Below are 18,838 nucleotides of genomic sequence, written 5' to 3'. Positions count from 1 at the left end.
ACTCGTGGCAGGAGAGCCCTGGACCACACCCTGAGGTCGCTCCCACGGGCCAGGCCAGGCCGGCCCCGGCTCAGGTACATGGACGTGAGCAGGTGTCCTGATCTTTGGGGGCCGCCCGCGCTGACAAACTCGCTCTGCAAGGTACAAGGGAGACGCTTCCTTTTGTTTTTAAACCAGTCCTTGTGCTGTGCATCCCTGAACGCCCGCCCCTCCTTCCTGACAGCAGAGACCTTCAGCCAGCGTCTCGGTCGCTGTAATGTCCAAAGCTCCCCTGGAGGCAATGACCCAAGCCCCTCTGCTCCCAGCCCCTGGCAAGCATGGCGGCAGAGCTGGGCCTGGGCTTCTGAGCCCCCCGAGGGTGGGGCAAGAGACGCCGGCAGGGCCGCGCCTGCGCAGTCCGCCTTCACTGGCGCCGCTGCCTGCGCTGCACGGCCTGGCGCAGGGCCTCCAGCAGCCGCTCCCGGTTGTTGCAGATGTTGTAGCGTGTCAAGCGCAGCAGCTTGTCCGTGTCCTCGGGGCTGTAGGTCACCTTGGTGTAGTGGTAAGGCGAGTCTGAAGGAGACAGGTTCACGGTCCCCGCTGCCTCGTCCTCTGCTGTCCGCCGCACCCCTGTGGAGAGAGGACCGCCAAGGTCACCAGCGAGGCAGGGGGAGGGGAGTGGGGCGGGGGCCGGCCGTGGCTCACCGGGGGCCGAGTGCTCCCTGAAGGAGGTGTTGACCAGCGGGAAGTGCAGCACCACCGGGACCTCGGGCTGGGTGGGGGTGGCGAAGACGTGGCACTCCTGCGGCTGCTGCTGCTCCTCCGGGCTGGGCGCGATGGGCGGGAAGGGGATGCCCTGCTCCTGGCAGAAGCGGCCCAGGAGCTGCAGCTGCTGCAGGGGCACAGCAGAGGGGTCAGCGGGCGGCCCGCAGCGTCCCCCGGAGCTCCACAGGGGGCTGGCTGACCGCGGAGGTTTGCTGGGACACAGGACCCGGTGCCTGACCCCCGCGAAGACTAGAGGCGCACCTCCCCCCTGCAGTCAGTCAAGACCCTGAATAAAGGCTCTAACCCTCACCATCCTGGGTTGCTGTACCTAGGGGAGACATGGTGCCCTGAAATGGGGGGAGGGATCACACAACCCCATAGCAGGTGCATCCCCAACAGCCAGTCCCTAAAAGGGTACGAATGCAGCCAGGGGGGCCTGAGACAAAAGCGACTCTGCACAGGGAGCAGGGGGAGTTGATCTGTTCCCCAGAGAGTGACTGGCAGCTTCTGAAAGAAGCTGGACCGCCCCGGGGGCACGGGAGGCCAGGCCGGGGTTACCGCACCTGGAAGGCGCCGTGCAGGTTGTAGTCCAGCGACAGGATGAGGTCCACCTCCCGGGTGGGCTGCAGGAGGGGCAGGCAGCTGGTGTTGATGAGGTACCCGACGTCCAGAAGGCAAAGGTGGGCCTCTGCAGGCGTCAGCTGGTTGGGGAGCCCATCCAGCTTCGTGGCTGCAGGGGTGGATGTCAGACTCCTCAGGGCTAATGACGGCGGCACAGGTCTCGGACCCCTGCTATTTTTCTGCTGAGGTAGCAGCACCCCCACCCCCCACACACACAGGGGAGAGGAGCCCGGTTGGGGAGAGGAGGGGCCAGGACCAGGAGGGACAGGCAGGTACCTTTCCAGGTGGAGAAGTGAGGGTGCTGGAAATAGTCCTTGTGGAAATGGAGGCCGCGCAGGAAGTTGTGGGTGGCCTGGGCCAGGGGGCGCCTGGTCAGGAGGTCGGTGAAGAACCCAGCGATCTTGCCCGCTGTGCTGGGCGGCTCCTCTATCTTCAGATGGGGGACCTGCTCCTTATCTGCACAGGTTGGAAAGTGAGCACTGGGGGACCCACAGGTGCCTAGGCCCCGCCCCTGGCCACCCCCCTGACCGAGTGAAGAGCCCCAGCACCTACCTAGGCTGGCCCGATTCTGGGCCCAGCGGTCCCAGAACTCGCCGGGCTCCGAGGCCCAGTACAAGCTGTCCTGGAGGCTGGCCGCATACAGGTTGCTCCAGATACCTTGAGGGGTAGACCGGGGTGGGGGGGGGCACTGTCACAGCCCATCCTGCACTCAGAAGCTTCTCTGTGAGCAGGGCGGGGACCCCCTCGCCCTGCCTTCCAGACCCCCTTACCTTCCAAGAAGCAGATGCGGGACTCGGGGAGCCGCTTCACCAGGCGCCCCATGAAGAACTCGGAGCCGAAGAGCTCGGCAGGGACAAAGGCGCCGTACTTGGGGAAGCCGACCTCGTACGGGGAGAACTCGCACCACTCTGCAGGGAGGCCGCACGCTCAGCTTCAGGGCCCACAACCCGCCCATGCACCCACGGGCTTCACTGCAGGGCAGCCCAAGGCCCAGGAGGCAGGGAGGACCCGTCGCTCGCCCACTCACCCCCAAATTCAAAAGTGGTCAGGCCCTGCTCCTTGGTGTTGAGGGCGCAGTAGATGGGCAGGGGGTTCTGGCCCCGACTCACGGCCTCCCGTTGATCAGAGAGTTTGTGGTCACGGGGCTGGGGAAAGAAGAACCCTTGACCCACGGCTGCTGGGTGCCTGGAGCCCTCCCCTGCCCTTGCCGCCCAGTGCTGCTCCCCTGGGGCTCCAGCCCCCACCCCTGCCCCACCTGGCCGTGCAGCAGCGCCTCATTGACGAGGGCCCACAGGTTGGTGAAGCAGGGCGGGTGGCCCAGGTCGGCGCGCTCGGCCAGCTCCCGCCGGTACCGCTGCAGCTGGCTGGGGGCCAGCACGCCCAACTTGCTTTTGGTCACCCGGGTCTTCAGCAAGTCAGTGGGCCCTGCCAGGTCCTTCTGGGACCACTCTGGGTCCTCGTAGAGGCTGGCCAAGGCCCTGAGAAAAGCCAGGTCAGGGAGGCTGTCACCAAAGGCCCCCATCCAGAGCAGCAGCTGCTGTGAGGTCTCAGGGGCCTGGCACCCCCTCACACCCCACAGGCACCCAGCTCACCAGGTGGAGCCGGAGGCCCCTGTGATGTAGGAGACGCAATCCAGGAGGCCCAGCTCCTGCAGGCCAGCCAGCTGCCCATACAGGGAGGTCATCGCCCGAATCCCACCCCCTGTGGCCATGACAGCTACCACTGGAACCTAGAAGAGAGGACAGCCACGCTTGGGGACGGCCCAGGGAGGGGGGGCAGCAGGTCAAGGGGCTGCTCGGCTCACCCAACAGGTCTGGTCGGGGGCAGTGGCTGGCGTCCCAGCCGAGACACTGCTGGGGATGCCCACATCCCATACTGTGGTGCCTGGACCCAAGTCCCAGCTCTGCTAGGCCCAGCTGCCTGCTAATGAGCACCCTGGGAGGCGGCAGACAATGGCTCAAGTACCTGGGTCCCTGCCACCCACAGGGGAGACCCAGATGGAATTCTTGGCTCCTGGCTTAGGTCTGGCTCAGCCCCAGCTGCTGCAAGTATTGGGGAGTGAAGCAGTGAGTGGGAGATTTATTATTATTTATTTGAAAGGCAGAAAGAAAAGACCTGGTCAGTGGTCTCGGGATTAGTGCTGAGCCGGCCATGCCAAGGGGATCAGCCACAGACTCCCCAGGTTCAGGCTGCTCAAGCTAAGAGAACTTCAGGGCAAACAGCCCAGTGGAGGGCCAGGCCTCATCTCCTTACCCCTGACCCCCAAGGAGGCTGCAGATCACTTAAAGTCCTGAAGCCACCTCAACAGTCTCCCCCACAGCCTCTCTCTCCTTACAAGAAGTCATTCCCCTGGGAGACAGCCCAGTCTGACCTGAAGCTCCTGGGACGAGGGACCAGCAAGCCACTTCAGACCAGGAGACTGTTGCACTCATCATTCAGAGCGGGCCCAGTCTCAAAACCTAGGCAGGCTCAGGCTCAGGCTCGGGCTCAGGCTCAGGCCCAGGCCCAGGCCCAGCAGACAGAGGAAGGCCGACCCCACAGGGCAGCTCCCATCTGCAAGCTCCAGGTGCCTCCCGCACTGCACTGCTCAGCACCTACCACACCCCTGACCACATTGAGAGAGAGGGAAGCAGAGCAGGAATGGGCAGATGGGAGGCAGCTACAAGCCAGGCTGGCACCAGCTTGGGTTGAGTTATAGCACAACAGGCTCCAGTTTTAGCACTGGGCCTGGAGACGACCCCACCCAATCCAGCACAGCCCCCAGACCTCGTCCTCCTGCAGGTCTCTGTCCAGCTGCAGGGCCTGCTTCAGGGCCTTGGCCACCACCTGCTTCCGCCTGCTCAGGAAGGCCTGCTCCTCCGCACAGAGCCCACAGCCCAGGCGCACCGCCAGCTCCCTTGGCCTGGGGGAGGAAGAACCCACGGGGCAGCTGTCAACTCTTCCAGGGAAGGCAGGGGAAGCTGGGCCTGCAGGACCTGCCAGCCCAGGGCTCCCCAACCTCTGCCCTTGGCCACGGCTGTGACACCTGTAGGACCCAGACATCCCAAAGAGGCATGAGGAATACAGCAGAGCACACAGCAGGCCAGGGAGGTTACTGGGCCCCAGGTGCGCGTGAGCCTCTCAGGACCTGACCATGAAGCCCACTGCCACCAACTCCAAGAAGACTACAAAGGGGCAGGGAAGTGGAAGCGATGGCCCCATCCCATGGCCGGGGGAGGGGTGCTTTCCCTAGGGAAGTGGTCCAAGGTCCACCCACAGCAGCAGTGGCCTAAGGGGCACCCCTTCCCCTCCCCCTCCCTAGACCAGCGCCCCCTCCCCATTCTTCTAACTAAATATTTACTAGGCACTCCCAGAGTGCTAGGTGGGCACACGGGTTTCCCACCAAAGCACAATCCCAGAAAAGCCCTTAGGAAACCCACCTAGGCGCACCGAGCTCCCTCCCGGCACTTCCTGTGCCACCCACAATAGCGGACAGGGCGCCTGGGCCGGGAGCTGGGCCAGCTGGCCTGTGCCACCCCTCCCCGTGTCACCCTCACCCGCACCTCTCACCCTGCTTCCTTCTTCAGCTCCACCCTCATCAGGGGCTCCTGAAACCACAAACGCCCCTGTCACAAAGGTTGCCCCCCCCACACACCCCTCAGACCACGTTCCTTTAGCCCAGCCTCAGGTACCCTTGGGCCCTTCCTGCCACACAGCTGGCTCTGGCTCTGGCACTTGTCCACGCGTGGCCCAAGTAGGAAGGTGGCCCCTGAAGCTGGGCCCGGCCCAGCCCGCCCGCACTCCCAGCTTCCGCAGCACACAGCAGCTACCTGGGACGTGGGGAAGACGAGCCGCACCAACTGGCCAGAGGGCAGCGCCTTCAGAGGCACCTTCAGCTGCTCCTGGGGCGCATCCTGCAGAGGCCAAAGGCAGGAGCCCCCAGAGTCTCTGCCGCTCTCCTGGCACAGACCACCGCACCTCCCTCGGGCTCCTCCGGCCGGCGGGGGGGGGGGGGGGGGGGGAGCCAGACAGACTCTAGGCCCCTGCCTCAGGGGAGCGAGGCCCCTACCTGCAGGTGAATACGGAGCTCCTGCTCCCAGCAGGCTGGGCAATGGAAGCGGAAGGGGCCGGAGCCCACCGAGGCCTCCTGTGGACTCTCACAGGCTCCGGGAACCACCAGCCGAACCCTGCCCCCCGACTCTGGGAACAGGAACCAGAGCTGAGAGGCCGGGAGTGAGCTCTTTGCCCAAGGGTCCCTCGTCGTGTCTGAGGGGCCCGGGGGTGTGCCCAGGCTGAGGCCGGAGGAGCGTCCCCACGCCCCAGCCTCTGCAGAGGACTTCGGGAAAACGCTCAGGCCCTGAGGAGGCCTGGGGCTGATTCACCCCGACCCCTGCTCTGCTGTGGGCCGCGCAGGGCAGCTTGTGCGAGGTCCCTGCAGGGCCTGTCAGAAAGGGGCATGGGGGCTGGGGACTCACCCTTCTGGTCCCCCATGTCTGTCAGGTGCACATGCAGGCAGGAGAGCTCCCGGGCCTGAGCCGTGAACAAAGCCCTCGGTCAGGGCCGCCCCGGTCCACGGTTGCGCCCTCTTCCTGTCCAGCACCTCCTTACCCAGGTCCTCAGTTATCAAGCACTTGCTTGAGGTTGTGCTTTCCTGAGGACCGGAAACCCCAAACTCTACCCAGCCCAAAGCGGCGAGGGGGTCCCAGGCCCACCCCCCCGGGAGCGCAAGCCCAACTCACCACCAAGATGCCATTGCTGGCCAGTTGCTCGGCACTTTCTGTCCTGGAAGAGGCGCCATGACCTTAGCAGGAGCCCTGGCTCTCTCCCACGGGGGGCAGCCCCCCACTCCCACCCAGCTCCGCCCGTGGCTCACTCACAGACTCTGCAGCCGAAACTCAACTTCCAGCCGCTCTTCACCCTGGAGAGGGAAGCCAGTGAGGAGAGATGAGGTGCACGTATGCGTGTGCAGACCCCACCCCAGACGCCAGAGAGGGCTGCTGGGGAGGGGCCTCGTGCGCCCGTGTGCCTCGTGCTGCTCCAGTAGTTGGCTGCCCTTTGGCTTGCAGGCCAGGGAAGCAGCTCAGGGTCAGGACTGCTCCGAGGTAGACAACAGTCCCTGCTGGCCAAGGCCTCTGGGATGCCGGGAAGGCCGGACCAGTTGCTGCAGAGCAGGGCTGTGCCCCCACCCTGCCAGGCACGCCCACTGCCCTGGAAGCAGCCTTGCCTGGGTGCGCAGTGAGAAGCTCTCCCGCCGGAACTCGCCCACCCGCAGGGTCCCCACATCAAACAGCACTGACAACACGGCGTCATCTTTGGTCAGCAGGTCCTGGTCAAAGACTCTCAGTTCCACAACATTCTGCAAAGGGAGAGGGATCAGGGGAGAAGGTGAGCTGGGACGGGAACGAGGGGCTGGGAGAGGCTGGGGCCGGGGGACAGGGCTGTCCCTGCCTGGCCCACCTTCAGCTGGCTGTGGATTCGGAAGTGAAAGCTCTGATTCCAGATGGGGCTTCTGCTGTTTTTCACTGTGCGCGTCTGCAGCCTCTGGCTAGAGGCCGTGGGCAGCCAGAGAGTCACGTAGCAGTCAGAGGGGGTCACTGCAGGAAGCAGGAAGAGGGTCCAGCGACGCCGACACCTGCCAGCCGCCTCCCACTTCCCCCCCTGATCCAAAGACTCATGTACAACGGGGCTGGGCCCCAGCTGCCTGCTTCCTCCCCGAATCCCCTCCCATGAACTCCCCCTGGGCCTGCCCCACGGGGAACCCAGCTGCAGTGCCCTCCTCCTCCCTCAGCTGGCATCGGCCCAGGAAAGCTGCACACTCACCGAGGTCCTTGGAGGGCAGCCCGTGGGCCTGCAGGACACGGACGGTGAGCAGGCAGCTCCCGGGCACCTTGGCCTATAGGGGAGGGAGGGGGCAGGTCGGAGGCAGGCGGACAGGGTCCAAGGTGACAGGGGCCACAGGGTGGGGTTGGGGCTTGTACTGAGGCCCTCTGCCCTAAATCCCAATCCACAGGGGTCATGAGTGCGCAGCCTGCCTCTGCCCCAGCAGGATCGCCATCAACAGGCGCTAAGGCATCTCCGGGATCCCTGCCAGCACCAGCACACGTCCTGGGCCAACTCTGGGCAAGTGCGTCACATCCATGAGCCCACGCATCACCCGCCTGACCTGCGCGGGGGCACGGTTCCTGATGACCAAGCCCAGGAGGAAACAGGCACGCAAGTTAAGCAGACCCATGTCCAAGTGGGGACTGGACCCTGGAGCAGGCTGGCTCCACACATAGGACCCCCCGGTCCTTTTCCCGAGAGGCCGCTGGGGGACACAGGCTATGGGGTAGGGGAAGAGGCACCTCAGGGCCCTCGGCTGCTCCCTGTAGCGCTCCGCAGGGCAGGGGCAGTAGCTACAGCTCCAACTGCCCACAGACTGGCAAGTCCCCCGGGTCCTAGAGTCCAGCTAGGTCTGGTCCCCACACAGCTCCCTCCAGACCTCCGCTCCAGCAGATGGGTCAGGCCGGGGAGGCCTGTGCCAGTGGTCCTACCTTGTGCTCTTCAGCCACGCCCCTGAAAGGGCCATGAGGGCTACATCAAGAGAGCTCCCTGGCTCAGGGGCAGAGCTGGGGACGCTCACCCACCTGTGTCAACCCCAGGGCTCTCATACCCCAAGCAACTGAGACAGGCGCAGCAAGCAGCCACCTCCCTCTGGGCCCCAGGACAGCACCGGGGAGCCTGAGTTCCCAGGACCACTCTCAGGGCAGAGAGCCTGGGATGGTCCTGTCCCTGGGCTTCTGCTCACTGCCCTGGCCATCTGTACACCCAAAAAGCGAAGGTTCTCTACCACACCGGAGCCATTAGGCCCAGCGTCCCGCAGGGTCCTACCAGAGCCATGAGGCCGGGTCCTCAGGAGCAGCAGGGATGGGCAGTGGCCACAGGACCTCGACTGTCAACTCTTCAACCTGGAGCCAGGGGTGTCCCAGCTGGCACTGAGCTCCTCCCTGGTCCCTCCCACCACCTCCTCCACTCCACCCAAGCCCCACACCAACCCTGAACCAGACACCTGTCCAGGAAGTGAGGCAACCAAAACCTACACTCAACCTGCTGACACCCCTGTGGCATCAGCTCGGCTCCCTGGAGCACCTGCTCTCTCCCCGCCCGGCCCTAAAGAGGAAGAGAGGGCCCAGGAGAGCCTGAGTCAGGGGCCAGCACATAGAAAATCAGAGTGGGCCCCACGGCAGCCATGGACCAAGAAGCCCAGGGCCTGAAGCTGGGCCTTTCGCAACCTCCTGGTGCCGGCAGGACAGGAATGCCCAGTCCAGGCTCAAGGGCTTGGCTAATCAAGGGGAGTGCTCTGAGCTCCATCACACCCCAGCAGGGTAGGGGTGTGGCTCTGCCCTAGAAAGCAGCCCTCCCGAGCCGTGTCCAGGAGGCCAGGGATGAGGCCTATGGGTTGTTGTGCAGGGCCTGCGTGGGCTGAGGGTGGGGCATGACCAATCCTTCCTCAGAGGGCCGGCCTCAGTGGGGAGGGGACCTGGCTTGTGGTGGGAAAAGCCTGGATTCCCCCTGGGGCACCAGACCCCACCAGCTGCCCCGAGACTGAGGGAGGAAGCCAAACCAGAGTGAGGAGTGGTCTCAGCAGCCCTGCGCCAATGGGGTCTAGGCAGCAGAGCTGCAGGACAGGCCTGCTGGGTTGCCCTGGGGAGGGGCTTGGGGAGTGGCCCCAGGCCCAAACCTGCCCTCCTCCCCCCTGAGTCACCCCAAGGGAGCATCAGAACGTGTGCATCACAGCAACTTTTATTGAGCGCTTCCTCAGAGCCACCACGCTGGGCCCTTAAATACCACCTCCACGCCCACAACAGCCCCGGGAGCTACAGCCATCATTAGCAGTGTGTACACCCTGACGGGACACGGAAGCCGGTGGGCAGTGACTCAGCCAGGGCCGGCACTGGTGAGCGCACGATTCCTCCTCGTCTGCGTGCTAACTTCCTGGGAACCCTCACCCGGACCTGCCGGAGCCTCCCCGTCCCCCTGACCCCATCCCGAGTGAGCCCCTCCAAGGCCGAACTCAACCCAGGCTGGGCGCTGGGCGCTGGGCGCTGGGCCTGTAGCCAGCACGCCCTGAACTCCAGGTTGTCTCCACACTGACCCCACTTGGGAGGGCCTCGCGCAGCGCGGGGCAGGGCGCCTTCAGCTGAGGCCCGACACCCGTGTGAGGGAGTCGAGCAGCTGGAAGTAGCTGTACCTGAGGTCGTACTCCATGTCGTACCAGAAATTCACTGTGGGGAGAAGGGGGCCGAGCATGAGGACACCCTGCCCTGCTCCAGAGCGCCCAGGGGCCCTGGTAGGGCGTGTCCCCCCGCAGCCTGCACCCTCCTCACCAGCAATGCAGCCGTGGGACTGCCGGACGTGGTGGAACCAAAGGGCTGGCAGGTAGAGCATCTCGCCGGCCCGCACTGTGCAGCGAAGGGCCTGTGCCTGGCTGTACCCAGGGAACCGGGCCAGGTCTGGAGCCAAGGGGTCCAGCGGGATCCAGGGCACCTGGGGACACAGGGGATGCCGGGGGAAGCCCTCCAGCCCAGGCCCTCCAAGGTGAACAGCAGGGGCGCTGCTCAGCTCAGCCTGAGGCCCCCACTGCTTCAGAGCTGCGTGCCACCTCCCCAGATCTCCCGGGGGAGCCCAGACTCTTGCCCTGCCCCCTACCCTGGAGCCCCGGGGCCAGGACACATACCTTCTCCATGGCCTCTTCGTCCACCATCTTGAAGGTGCCTTCTTCAGTCAGCTGGTAGGTAGCCGGCGTATACAGCTCTGGGGCCCGAGAGCAGGGTGTAGGGAGCCTCAGTGGCAGGGGGCTTACCAGCCCTCACCCACCCCAGCCAGCCCACGTTCTCAGGCACAGGGGTCCTGGTGTAGCGGAGACCCGTGGCAATACCTAGGGCGGGGCCCAGCCCCTCAGGGCTCTTGCCGCCCTCCTCACTCTCTGTGCACACACACCTCCCCCCTCCACCACCACCCCTACCATAGGGGATGAAGGGCCGGTCGGTGGGCGGATGGAGCAGGAAGTGCTTCTCGCCCGAGAGCACGCAGTAGAGGTTCTCATAGTGGTCCTTGTGCACTGCCGAACAAGGCAGGCCCCATGAGCAGGGCCAGGAGGGCTGACCAGCGGGCTCAGCACTGCCCCTGGCAGCTTGGGGGATGCCAGCAAGCCTGGGAGACTCAGAGCTTGCCCCCGACCCGAGGGGGTCACCTGACTCATCTCTAGGAGGGGAAAAGGAGCCAACCGCGTGCCCTGAACTTCACCCCGACCTTGCTGGCATTCACAGAACCTTCGGGGCACCTTGACAATACAGTGTACCACCCCCTTGCCTCAGGGACCCTCAGTGTACCCCCTCCTCGCCTCAGCTGCAGGGGAGACCTGGGACCCAAAAGCCCCCCCCCAGAGAACAGCTCACCAACTGTCGTCTGGCCCAACCTTCCTGTCCTGTCTCCATGCCTCTCCCTCTGCCCCCACTGCACCTCCCCACCGTTGGGTACCCTCCCCCCTGCCCCTGTACCTACAAGAGGTCACTGCAGCTGCCTCCCCCAACCAGAAGTTCACAGCATCAGGCATCTTTCCTGGGGGACAGAGGGCAAGTTAGGAAGTCCAGGCTGGGGACAGCCACCAGAGAGGCTGGGTCAGGAGCAGCGCGGCCACCTTCCAGAGCACGCCCGTTGCTGAGTCAAGCCCGGGGGATCTGCACACTGCGGGGGCAGCACCTGAGCCACAGCCGGCCGTGTGGACCCAGGCGTCTCTGAGGGGAGGGAACAGGCAGGCAGGTTGGCCCTCCTTCCCACAGCGTCCCCAGCTGCTGGCACTCACCCAGGGCCTCAGAGGCCCAGGGCACATGGGGCTCCAGGTCGGGCAGCAGCTGGGGCAGCTCGGTGGGCAGGTTGGAGCACTGCTTCTGCACGTAGAGGACTCCCGGGTGCTGCGTCCGGCCCTCCAGCACATCCAGCACGCAGCTGAGGGGCAGGCGGCGTTCGGCTGGCATCACGAAGCGGTCCCCTCGCACAGCGTCCGCATAACCATCCGGGGTCACAGCCACACTCACCTCTGTGGAGCCCACCGTGGCCCTGGAGGAGGGGACACTCAGCTCCTGTCCAGCTGCCAAGAACGCTGCCTGCCCCACCCAGCCCGCCCACCCCCAGGGCCGCACCCACCTCAGGTAGGGGAGGGACCACTTGTGCAGGGCCGGCCAGTGCCGCAGGGCATTGCGGATGATGCACGGTCTGTTGGGGCAGACCCAGTCCCGGTAGAAGTGGAGTGGGCTCGGGGGCTCGTCCAGGTAGGGCACAGCAGAGGGCACGCTGAGCTCTGAGAGGAGAGGGGACGGGCAGCTGAGGCGGCACTGTCTCATCTGCTGTCTGCATAAGGGGGGGCCTCCCTGGGAGGGCCCCACTGTCACTCAGCACTGCCCCTGGGGACCCAGGCACCTGGACAAGCAGGAATATGAGGAAGGAAGCTCACAGGAGAAATGATGCACACACATCAGGGGCCCCAAGAGCTCGCAGCTCGACCCCCGTGGTGCCCGGTCTAGGCCCCGGGCTTCACTGCCTGATGGGGCCCACTGCCCAGCAGCTACCAGGAAATGCGGCCCCTGAGCCGGGCTTAGGCGCTCCGGAATGTGTAGGGCCACAGCCCCAAGAGTGGTGTGCACTGAGCACTTGGGTTATATGGAGGTACCACGAGAAGATGCAACCATCCCAAGAAGCCTACGGCCTCCCTGGGGAGGCTCAGCTATGCTGCTGCTCCTAGTGGGCAGCGCCGCCAGGCGACACCTGTGTACATGCCCACAGCCACCCGAGTCTCCCTTCATCAAGACTGACTCCTCCTTCTCCCTTACTCCTGCCCACCTGCTGCCGGTCCCACCTCCTACGGCTCTCAAACCTCCCCTTCCTTTTCTCTGCCGCGGCCCTTGCTCACGCCACTGCCTCTGGGTTCCCGCTCAAAAGTCACACCGATGAGGCTTCACGTTTTTATTGACTTATTCCCATCTCATTTGAAAGGCAGAAAGACAGGAGTGAGACAGACAGAGATCTCCCATCTGCTGGTTCACTCCCCAAATGCCCACAATGGCCAAAGCTGGGCCAGGCCAAAGCCAGGAGCCAGGAGGTTCGTCCAGGTCTCCCACGTGGGTGGCAGCGACCTACGCACGTGAGCCTCTCCGGAAGCTGCGGTGGAAGTGGAAAGGCCGGGACCTGAACCTGGCCCCTGATAATGGACACTGAGAGACCCAAGCGGGGGCCTTAACCACTGCACCATTCCCCTGTCCCGCCAAACAGCAGGCCCAGACTGCTGTTTCTGAAACCACACCCTGGCTCCAACAATCCTCACACGGCTTCCCTCGCTTATTTTTCTCCTTGGCACACACCGCCATCTAACAACCTACATGTCGCACAGGGGTGGCCGAGCTCGTCCTGCTCACCGACACGACCCCGGCACACGGAAGGCGTTCAGCAGTCATCTGCTTAGCGGCTGAATGAAAGCCTTCCACACCCCCGCTGGCTGGCGGCTGCTCCGGGAGCGCCCCTCCCTCCCGAGGCCCCAGCCCTACCCCCGGTGAACCCCTCCAACGCTCATCACTGCCAGGGCGCATGCTCAGGCTGCTCCACGCCAGGCCGGAGAGCCGTCCCAGCGACGTCCCTGCCCTCCCGTGCAGTGCTGTGCCTCCCCTCAGCGCGCGCTCTACTCTGGGGTTGCTAGCTGCGGGTCCTGCTGCTCCCTCACGCTGGGTGCCTTTCTCCCAGCAGTGGCGTTCATACAGTGCCCAGGGCTTCATTTGTTACTGTCGTCCTTGAGGTCTGGCCAAACACCTTGGCCCCCGTTCGGCAGTTACTGCGTCCTGCTCCCATCAGCCATGGCACTCCCTTCACCCTGGGGCCCTGCTCTGTGTCTTCACGTAACTGTTCCAGAAACTGGAACCGAGTGGGAAGACCCCACTGGACACGGGAATACCAAAAAGGAACGAGCTGGCTCTCGTGCTTGCTTACTCCTCCAGCCATGGGCAAGATGGTGCCGGCTCAGCAGGCATGGAAGTGGGCAGCAGAGAGGCACGTGCTTTCTCAGCCACTCCAGCCCTCAAAGCCAGGAGGTGACCTGGGGCCTTTGTGCACAAAGACTGCTCCCTGCAGACACCTGGCACACTCCCCCTAGGGTCCACGGCCCTCCACCTCCCTTCTCACCTACTTCTGTGTCACTCGCTAACGAGGCGTGGCCACAGCTGTCTGCCTCTCCACCCAGACAGTGAGCTCTATAGGGCAGAGTGGGTTCTTCGGTGATGGATCCAGAGCCTGTTAATATATACTGGCCAAAAGAATACTTAAAGGATCCACTGTCGAGCGAGGAAATGACCCAAAAATGCCCGGGGTAGATGGGTGTGAAATGGTCTCCACAACACAGGGCAGCACAGAGTCCTATCAAAGACAGCTCATGGGTGCACGGACTCACACACACACTCTGGGAGCCGGCGCTGTGGCGTGGTGGGCTAAGCCTCCGTCTGCGGCACCAGCATCCCATAGGAGCACTGATTCGAGTCATGCCTCCTCCACTTCCAATCTAGCTCTTTCCTATGGCCTGGGACAGCAGAAGATGGCCCAAGTCCTTTGGGCCCCTACAACGACATGGGAGACCCAGAGAAAGCTCCTGGCTTCTGATTGGCTTAGCTCCAGCCGTTGCAGCCATTTGAGGAGTGAACCAAGGGATGGAAGACCTGCTCGCCCTCTATAACTCTCAATAATAATAATAATAATAATGCCTGCGCCATGGCTCACTAGGCTAATCCTCCGCCTGCGGCGCCGGCACAGCGGGTTCTAGTCCCGGTCGGGGCGCCAGATTCTGTCCCAGTTGCCTCTCTTCCAGGCCAACTCTCTGCTGTGGCAGTGGAGGATGGCCCAACTACTTGGACCCTGCACCCCATGGGAGACCAGGAGAAGCACCTGGCTCCTGGCTTCGGATCAGCGCGGTGTGCCGGCAGCAGTGGCCATTGGAGGGTGAACCGACAGCAAACGAAGACCTTTCTCTCTGTCTCTCTCTCTCACTGTCCACTCTGCCTGTCAAAAAAAAAAAAAAAAGAAAAGAAAAGAAAGAAAGAAAAAAGATTCCCGCATCCCACAGGCGGGAACCAGGAGGGGAGGAGTTCTCGCCCTCTCTCTCTCCGCCGTTCAACAAAGACGAAATCTTTACAAGATTAAGTCTTCAGGTCGTAAGGACAACAGCCTGGCCAGCGCAGGGCGACTCAGAAACACAGCCCACACGGCCCGGGCCTCGGAACCACGTGACTGGGGCCGCCCCGCTGCGGCACCGGCGTGTGAGCGCACAGGCAGGTCACATGCCGAGCTCCGCGGCGGCCCACGTCTCCGGCCCCTCAGGGGCCCTCCCGCAGCCTCCGAGCGAACTCACTCACCGCGGGCCGCGGCCGGGAATCCTCGCAACTCGCTCCGCACGGCGTCCAGGGCCGCGTCCGCCATGACGCCGCCGGGGACCCGCCCTCCTCGCGGGCCCCGCCCCGCGCCCCGCCTCCCGAGTGGGCCGCGCCTTTTCACCTGCCACGCTTGCCGGCATGCCAGGCTTAACAAATGACTGTGTTTATTGACAAGTTCATACATCAGTACAAACGGACACGTTAAAATCAGCCCCCGCCCCGTGCAGCCGGGGTGGGAGGAAGCGCCACGGCCTGGGCAAGGTATAAAAGTTATAAATAAAGGGGCTTTCAAAACGGGGGCAGGGCAAATCTGGACAGGGTGGCGGCTGCCAGTGGCCTCAGACATGCAGGAGGGGACTGAGCGCCGGCCCGGCCACAGACCCCTGCCCACGCTGGGCAGAGGGTAGGGAAAGGCGGCCACCTTCTCACGCACCTTAGCAGGAATGTTAACACCCTCCTTGCGATGGACAGGTCGGCTGCAGATGGCCAAGAACCTGGCCCAGAGGGTCAAGCCTGAGCCCTATTTGTGGTGGGCTGTGGCAGGTGCACGGAGTGAGTGCGCAGCTGCGAAGCGTTCCTGGGGCCAGGGTTTCACTTCAGCTTGGCCATGCAGGTGGTGGTGTAGAGTGGGGGTGGACAGGCTGGGATCTACTCAAGTGCACGCTGGCTGATGGGGCACCGACAGGCACCCTTCAGAACCCAATTTCATCATAAACCTCTGCCAACGGAGCCAGCATGTGGGGGAACGAGCTTTAATGACCTGCAGCTGTGGTAAGGGTGCCCCAACTTACCTGGGGGTAGAGGGAAGCAGGAGGGCCCAGAGACACATGTGCTTTGCCCAACTCTTCAACAACTGCCTGTTTGGTCCTACCCTCCCTACCTACTATAACCAATCTCCTCCCCCTTACCGCTAACACCTGCCCCTTTAATTCTAATCTACCTTCTCACCCCTGCCACTTACCTGTCCCTTCTACCACCTTTCTAGTGTCTCTTGGCCTCTGCGTTTCCCTCCCCTCAACCTCCGGTATCCAGGGCACCTAGCACTATCTTTGAGGAGGCTCTTTCTACCCGAACCAGATGCCCCATGGCCATCTCCCATCAGCTGGGCTGTGGATGCCAGAAATCCAGAATTAGGGTTTAGTGTGTTCCATTCCTTCTCGTGCTCCTTGACAAGGGTTCCACATTAAGCTAGGCTGGTGAAGCTGGGAGCAGGAGTGAGAGGAAGCCAGGCACACTTCAGCCAGCCAAATACCCTGGCAACAAAAACCCAACTCTGTTTATGTGTGTGACCTCATCTGTGGCCAAGGTACTCAGAAGGTGGGCTGGCGCCCTGTAAACCATGAGGGAGGTTCCAACACAGGCTTCTGATTGCGCATCATTCAGGATGCAGGGGCAAGGTGGCCGCTGGGCTGCAGCAGCCTGCTGGGGACCAGGGGGAAGACCAAGAGGCTGAGGAAAAGAGGCCAGGCCTTCAGGCTTGCCCAGCAGAGGGCTTTACTGTCCTGCAGCAATGTCCCACGGCTGGATCCCCAAGTTCCAGCCAGGAGAGAAGGGGAGGGGGGAGGGACACAGGGGTAGAGACACTGGGGCCCTCTTGGAGGGAAGAACGGGAGTGGAATGTGGAGGCTCAGGTCCTGATGCCAACTCAAGTCTCCTGATGGCTGGGGACAGCCTGGAGGGCCAGACGGCTCTGCCTTTCTGAGTGCCAGGAGTTGGGGAAAACAACCCCTGCTCCGGCAGCCAGGGGAGTGCAGCTGGTGTGGGAGGGGAAGGCGAGGTAGAGGTGAAGGTACTGAATACCACATCGCCTCTCACCTCTACCCCACGGAGTACCCTGTGTCTGCTGATCCCTGAAGTAATTTCAAATGGCTTCGAAGAGGAGGGTGGCCCTTCCCGGTGGTCCCAGATGGGGCAGGCTGCCCTCCTAGCCCTCACAGCACCAAGGTGACAAAGACCTAAGATCTACCCCTGCCATGAGCCCCTGGGCAGGCTGTGGAGGCAGGAGTTCCATGGAGGTGAGGCAACAGTCAGGGAAATAAATTAATAAATACGGCGCCCCATCATGAGCAGCTGGGAGAACTGCCATGCCTCTGAGCACTGACCCCTGCCACCAACTCAGCATCCCCACAGGTCTGGGGAGTGGACGAGGGGCTACAGTCCAGAGCAGGGGCAGCGTTCTCTGGGGACAGGCTGCCAGAGCTCAGAGTTTGCGTTCCATGCGCCGCTCCACGGCTCGAAGCAACAGCTCTGAGTACTGCTCCAGCAGGGCCTGCGTTTGCTCAGCTCCCACAGCCCCAGGGCTCCCGCCTGGGCTGGGCAGCGCTGCCCCGGCCAGGGCCTCCAGCTCCTGCCGCACAGAAGAGAAGGTGTCTCTGAGGAGCTGAGTGATGCGACTTTGCTCTGCTGAGGGCGTCTTGCAGCCGGCCACCTGCAACAGGACCCCGGGGAAACACGTTAGAGGACCAGGAGAGGGGCCCCACCCGAGTCTCCCACGCCCCGCAAGAGACTGGCGGGAGTTCTGTGCTCCAAGGGCAGCAAGTAGGAGCAGAGGATGCGGGACCCAGGCAGACCTTGCAGGGTGACCTCGAAGGAGGGCCCTATCAGATTACAAAACCATCTACATCTCCTCAGCAACTCCTTACAACTCACATAGAATCCACTTTCTCCAGCAAAGCTTGAGCCCTGCTGGACTAGCCGCTATATCTAGGACGGCCAAACCAATTTGGATATGAAAAGGGATCCTACTGATAATTACACTGGAACAACAGGCATACACTGGGATTGTCCTGAGCAAACCAGGCCTGCAGTCCCTATGTCCCACCTTCCTGTCCTAGGGAAGTCACCAGGTTTTACCCAGCAATGACCCCCAGGTGCCTGGCTCAAGAGGCCTGCCCCAACCTTTAACACGCTCTTCTCCCCTTCTCCACGTTAACGCTGGAGCAGCCTTCGTCCAGATGCTCTGGACACCCGGCGACCTAGCGCTGCTGACCCGCTCTGAGTTCCCACCAGCGGGTGCCCAACACTCACCGAGTGGTAGAGCCGCACAGCCTGGCGCACACTGGCACGGAGCTCTGCCACAAGCCGCTCACACTCCTGCAGGCTCACCGTGTGTTCTGAGAGAGACGGCTGGAGCTCAGGGAGGCCCAGCAAGCTGCCCTCGCGCCACCCCCCACTGGCCTCGGTCCCTCCCTCCTGCCTCCTTCCCTTCTAGTGCCCTCCCCAACACCACTGAGACAGCAAGGTCCAGAAAGGAGGGCCTACCCAGCCCCAGAAGGCACTGAAGGCTGAGTGGGACGCAGGGAGATCATGAAGGTGGGCAGGACTTGTCTCACCATCAGGGGTGTGACTCATGACCGAGACAGGAGCAGACAGGACGAAAAACACCAGAGGCTGGACACACAGAAATGGGATGGAGCCAGAGAGAAGCCAACAGTGACGGAGAGAAAGAATGAGGCAAGAATGAGAACTGGGGAGCTGTGCACACCTGAGTCCTGGCTCAGGGCTGCCCCTGGTCTGGTGCATTCCATGGGGTTGGGAGTCTTCTCAGAGGTTGGGGGCTGCAAGTTCTCAGGGCCTCGGAGGAGAATGCTGACCGGCAGCTGCTGGGCACGGGGGCTGCTGGGCCCAGAACGAGCCTGGCACTCTGTCCTGGGCTTGGGAGTAGCACCCTCCCCCAAACAGGCCCGCCTCCCAGATGCACTGGGAGCCTTTCCTACGCCAGCTGAGGAGTCAGGCTGCTCTGTCTCAGCAGGGGCCCGGCCCTTGGATACAGGTGAGAATGCAGCCAGGGTAGGACGGTCCGGCCGCGGTTTGGGGATGTTCAGGACCAGGTGAGCCCGGCTTGGCAGGGCCAGCTTGCTGAGTGGTGAGACTCGGCTGGGGGCAGGGGCTTGAGGTTCGGCCACCATGCCCAAGTTTTCCCCAACAGAGACACTGCGGGATATCTTGGCCATGGAACTGGTGGTAGAGTTCTTATAGGAGTAGGGCAGAGATGGATGGCCATCAGCCTGGGGCAGCAAGCCCAGGCCACTTTGGGCCTCATCTGCAGA

The 18,838-nt window shown here is 63.3% G+C and overlaps 3 protein-coding genes across 11 annotated transcripts in view; all 3 read right to left on the bottom strand.

Moving 5' to 3' along the window:
* Positions 1–142: 142 nt before the first annotated feature.
* Positions 143–9,495, bottom strand: PLA2G4B (phospholipase A2 group IVB). 3 transcript variants are annotated; one of them, XM_089309195.1, is made up of 21 exons: positions 9,479–9,495; positions 8,215–8,291; positions 7,165–7,237; positions 6,802–6,938; positions 6,569–6,700; positions 6,222–6,262; positions 6,084–6,126; positions 5,820–5,874; positions 5,414–5,544; positions 5,175–5,258; positions 4,915–4,952; positions 4,132–4,267; positions 2,958–3,094; positions 2,621–2,843; positions 2,393–2,510; positions 2,136–2,273; positions 1,918–2,022; positions 1,642–1,821; positions 1,308–1,474; positions 685–871; positions 143–609 (listed from the first exon to the last, which is right to left on the bottom strand). In XM_089309195.1, exons 2-21 carry the CDS (start codon positions 8,221–8,223, stop codon positions 404–406), a joined length of 2,340 nt encoding a protein of 779 aa, XP_089165321.1. In that variant the 5' UTR covers positions 8,224–8,291; positions 9,479–9,495; the 3' UTR covers positions 143–403.
* JMJD7 (jumonji domain containing 7) lies at positions 9,109–15,360 on the bottom strand. 6 transcript variants are annotated; one of them, XM_089309186.1, is made up of 9 exons: positions 14,772–14,929; positions 14,305–14,414; positions 11,530–11,683; positions 11,189–11,442; positions 10,888–10,944; positions 10,349–10,444; positions 10,061–10,137; positions 9,711–9,870; positions 9,109–9,608 (listed from the first exon to the last, which is right to left on the bottom strand). In XM_089309186.1, the coding sequence occupies exons 1-9, from the start codon at positions 14,927–14,929 to the stop codon at positions 9,520–9,522; spliced, it is 1,155 nt and encodes a 384-aa protein (XP_089165312.1). In that variant the 3' UTR covers positions 9,109–9,519.
* MAPKBP1 (mitogen-activated protein kinase binding protein 1) overlaps positions 14,932–18,838 on the bottom strand; it is a 51,823-nt gene continuing 47,916 nt past the window's right edge. For both annotated transcript variants that reach the window (XM_017348118.4, XM_017348119.4), the window contains 3 exons: positions 18,274–18,831; positions 17,817–17,902; positions 14,932–17,217 (listed from right to left, as the gene is read on the bottom strand). In XM_017348118.4, the coding sequence (XP_017203607.3) occupies positions 16,990–17,217; positions 17,817–17,902; positions 18,274–18,831 (872 nt within the window). In that variant the 3' untranslated portion in view covers positions 14,932–16,989. The remainder of the gene's footprint in view (positions 17,218–17,816; positions 17,903–18,273; positions 18,832–18,838) is intronic.

This window comes from Oryctolagus cuniculus, chromosome 12 (genome assembly GCF_051225735.1).
Source record: "Oryctolagus cuniculus isolate XC-2025 breed Fujian yellow rabbit chromosome 12, ASM5122573v1, whole genome shotgun sequence".
NCBI lineage: Eukaryota > Metazoa > Chordata > Mammalia > Lagomorpha > Leporidae > Oryctolagus > Oryctolagus cuniculus.
The sequence above is the reverse complement of the archived record's forward strand: the minus strand, read 5'-3'. Positions and strand labels throughout refer to the sequence as shown.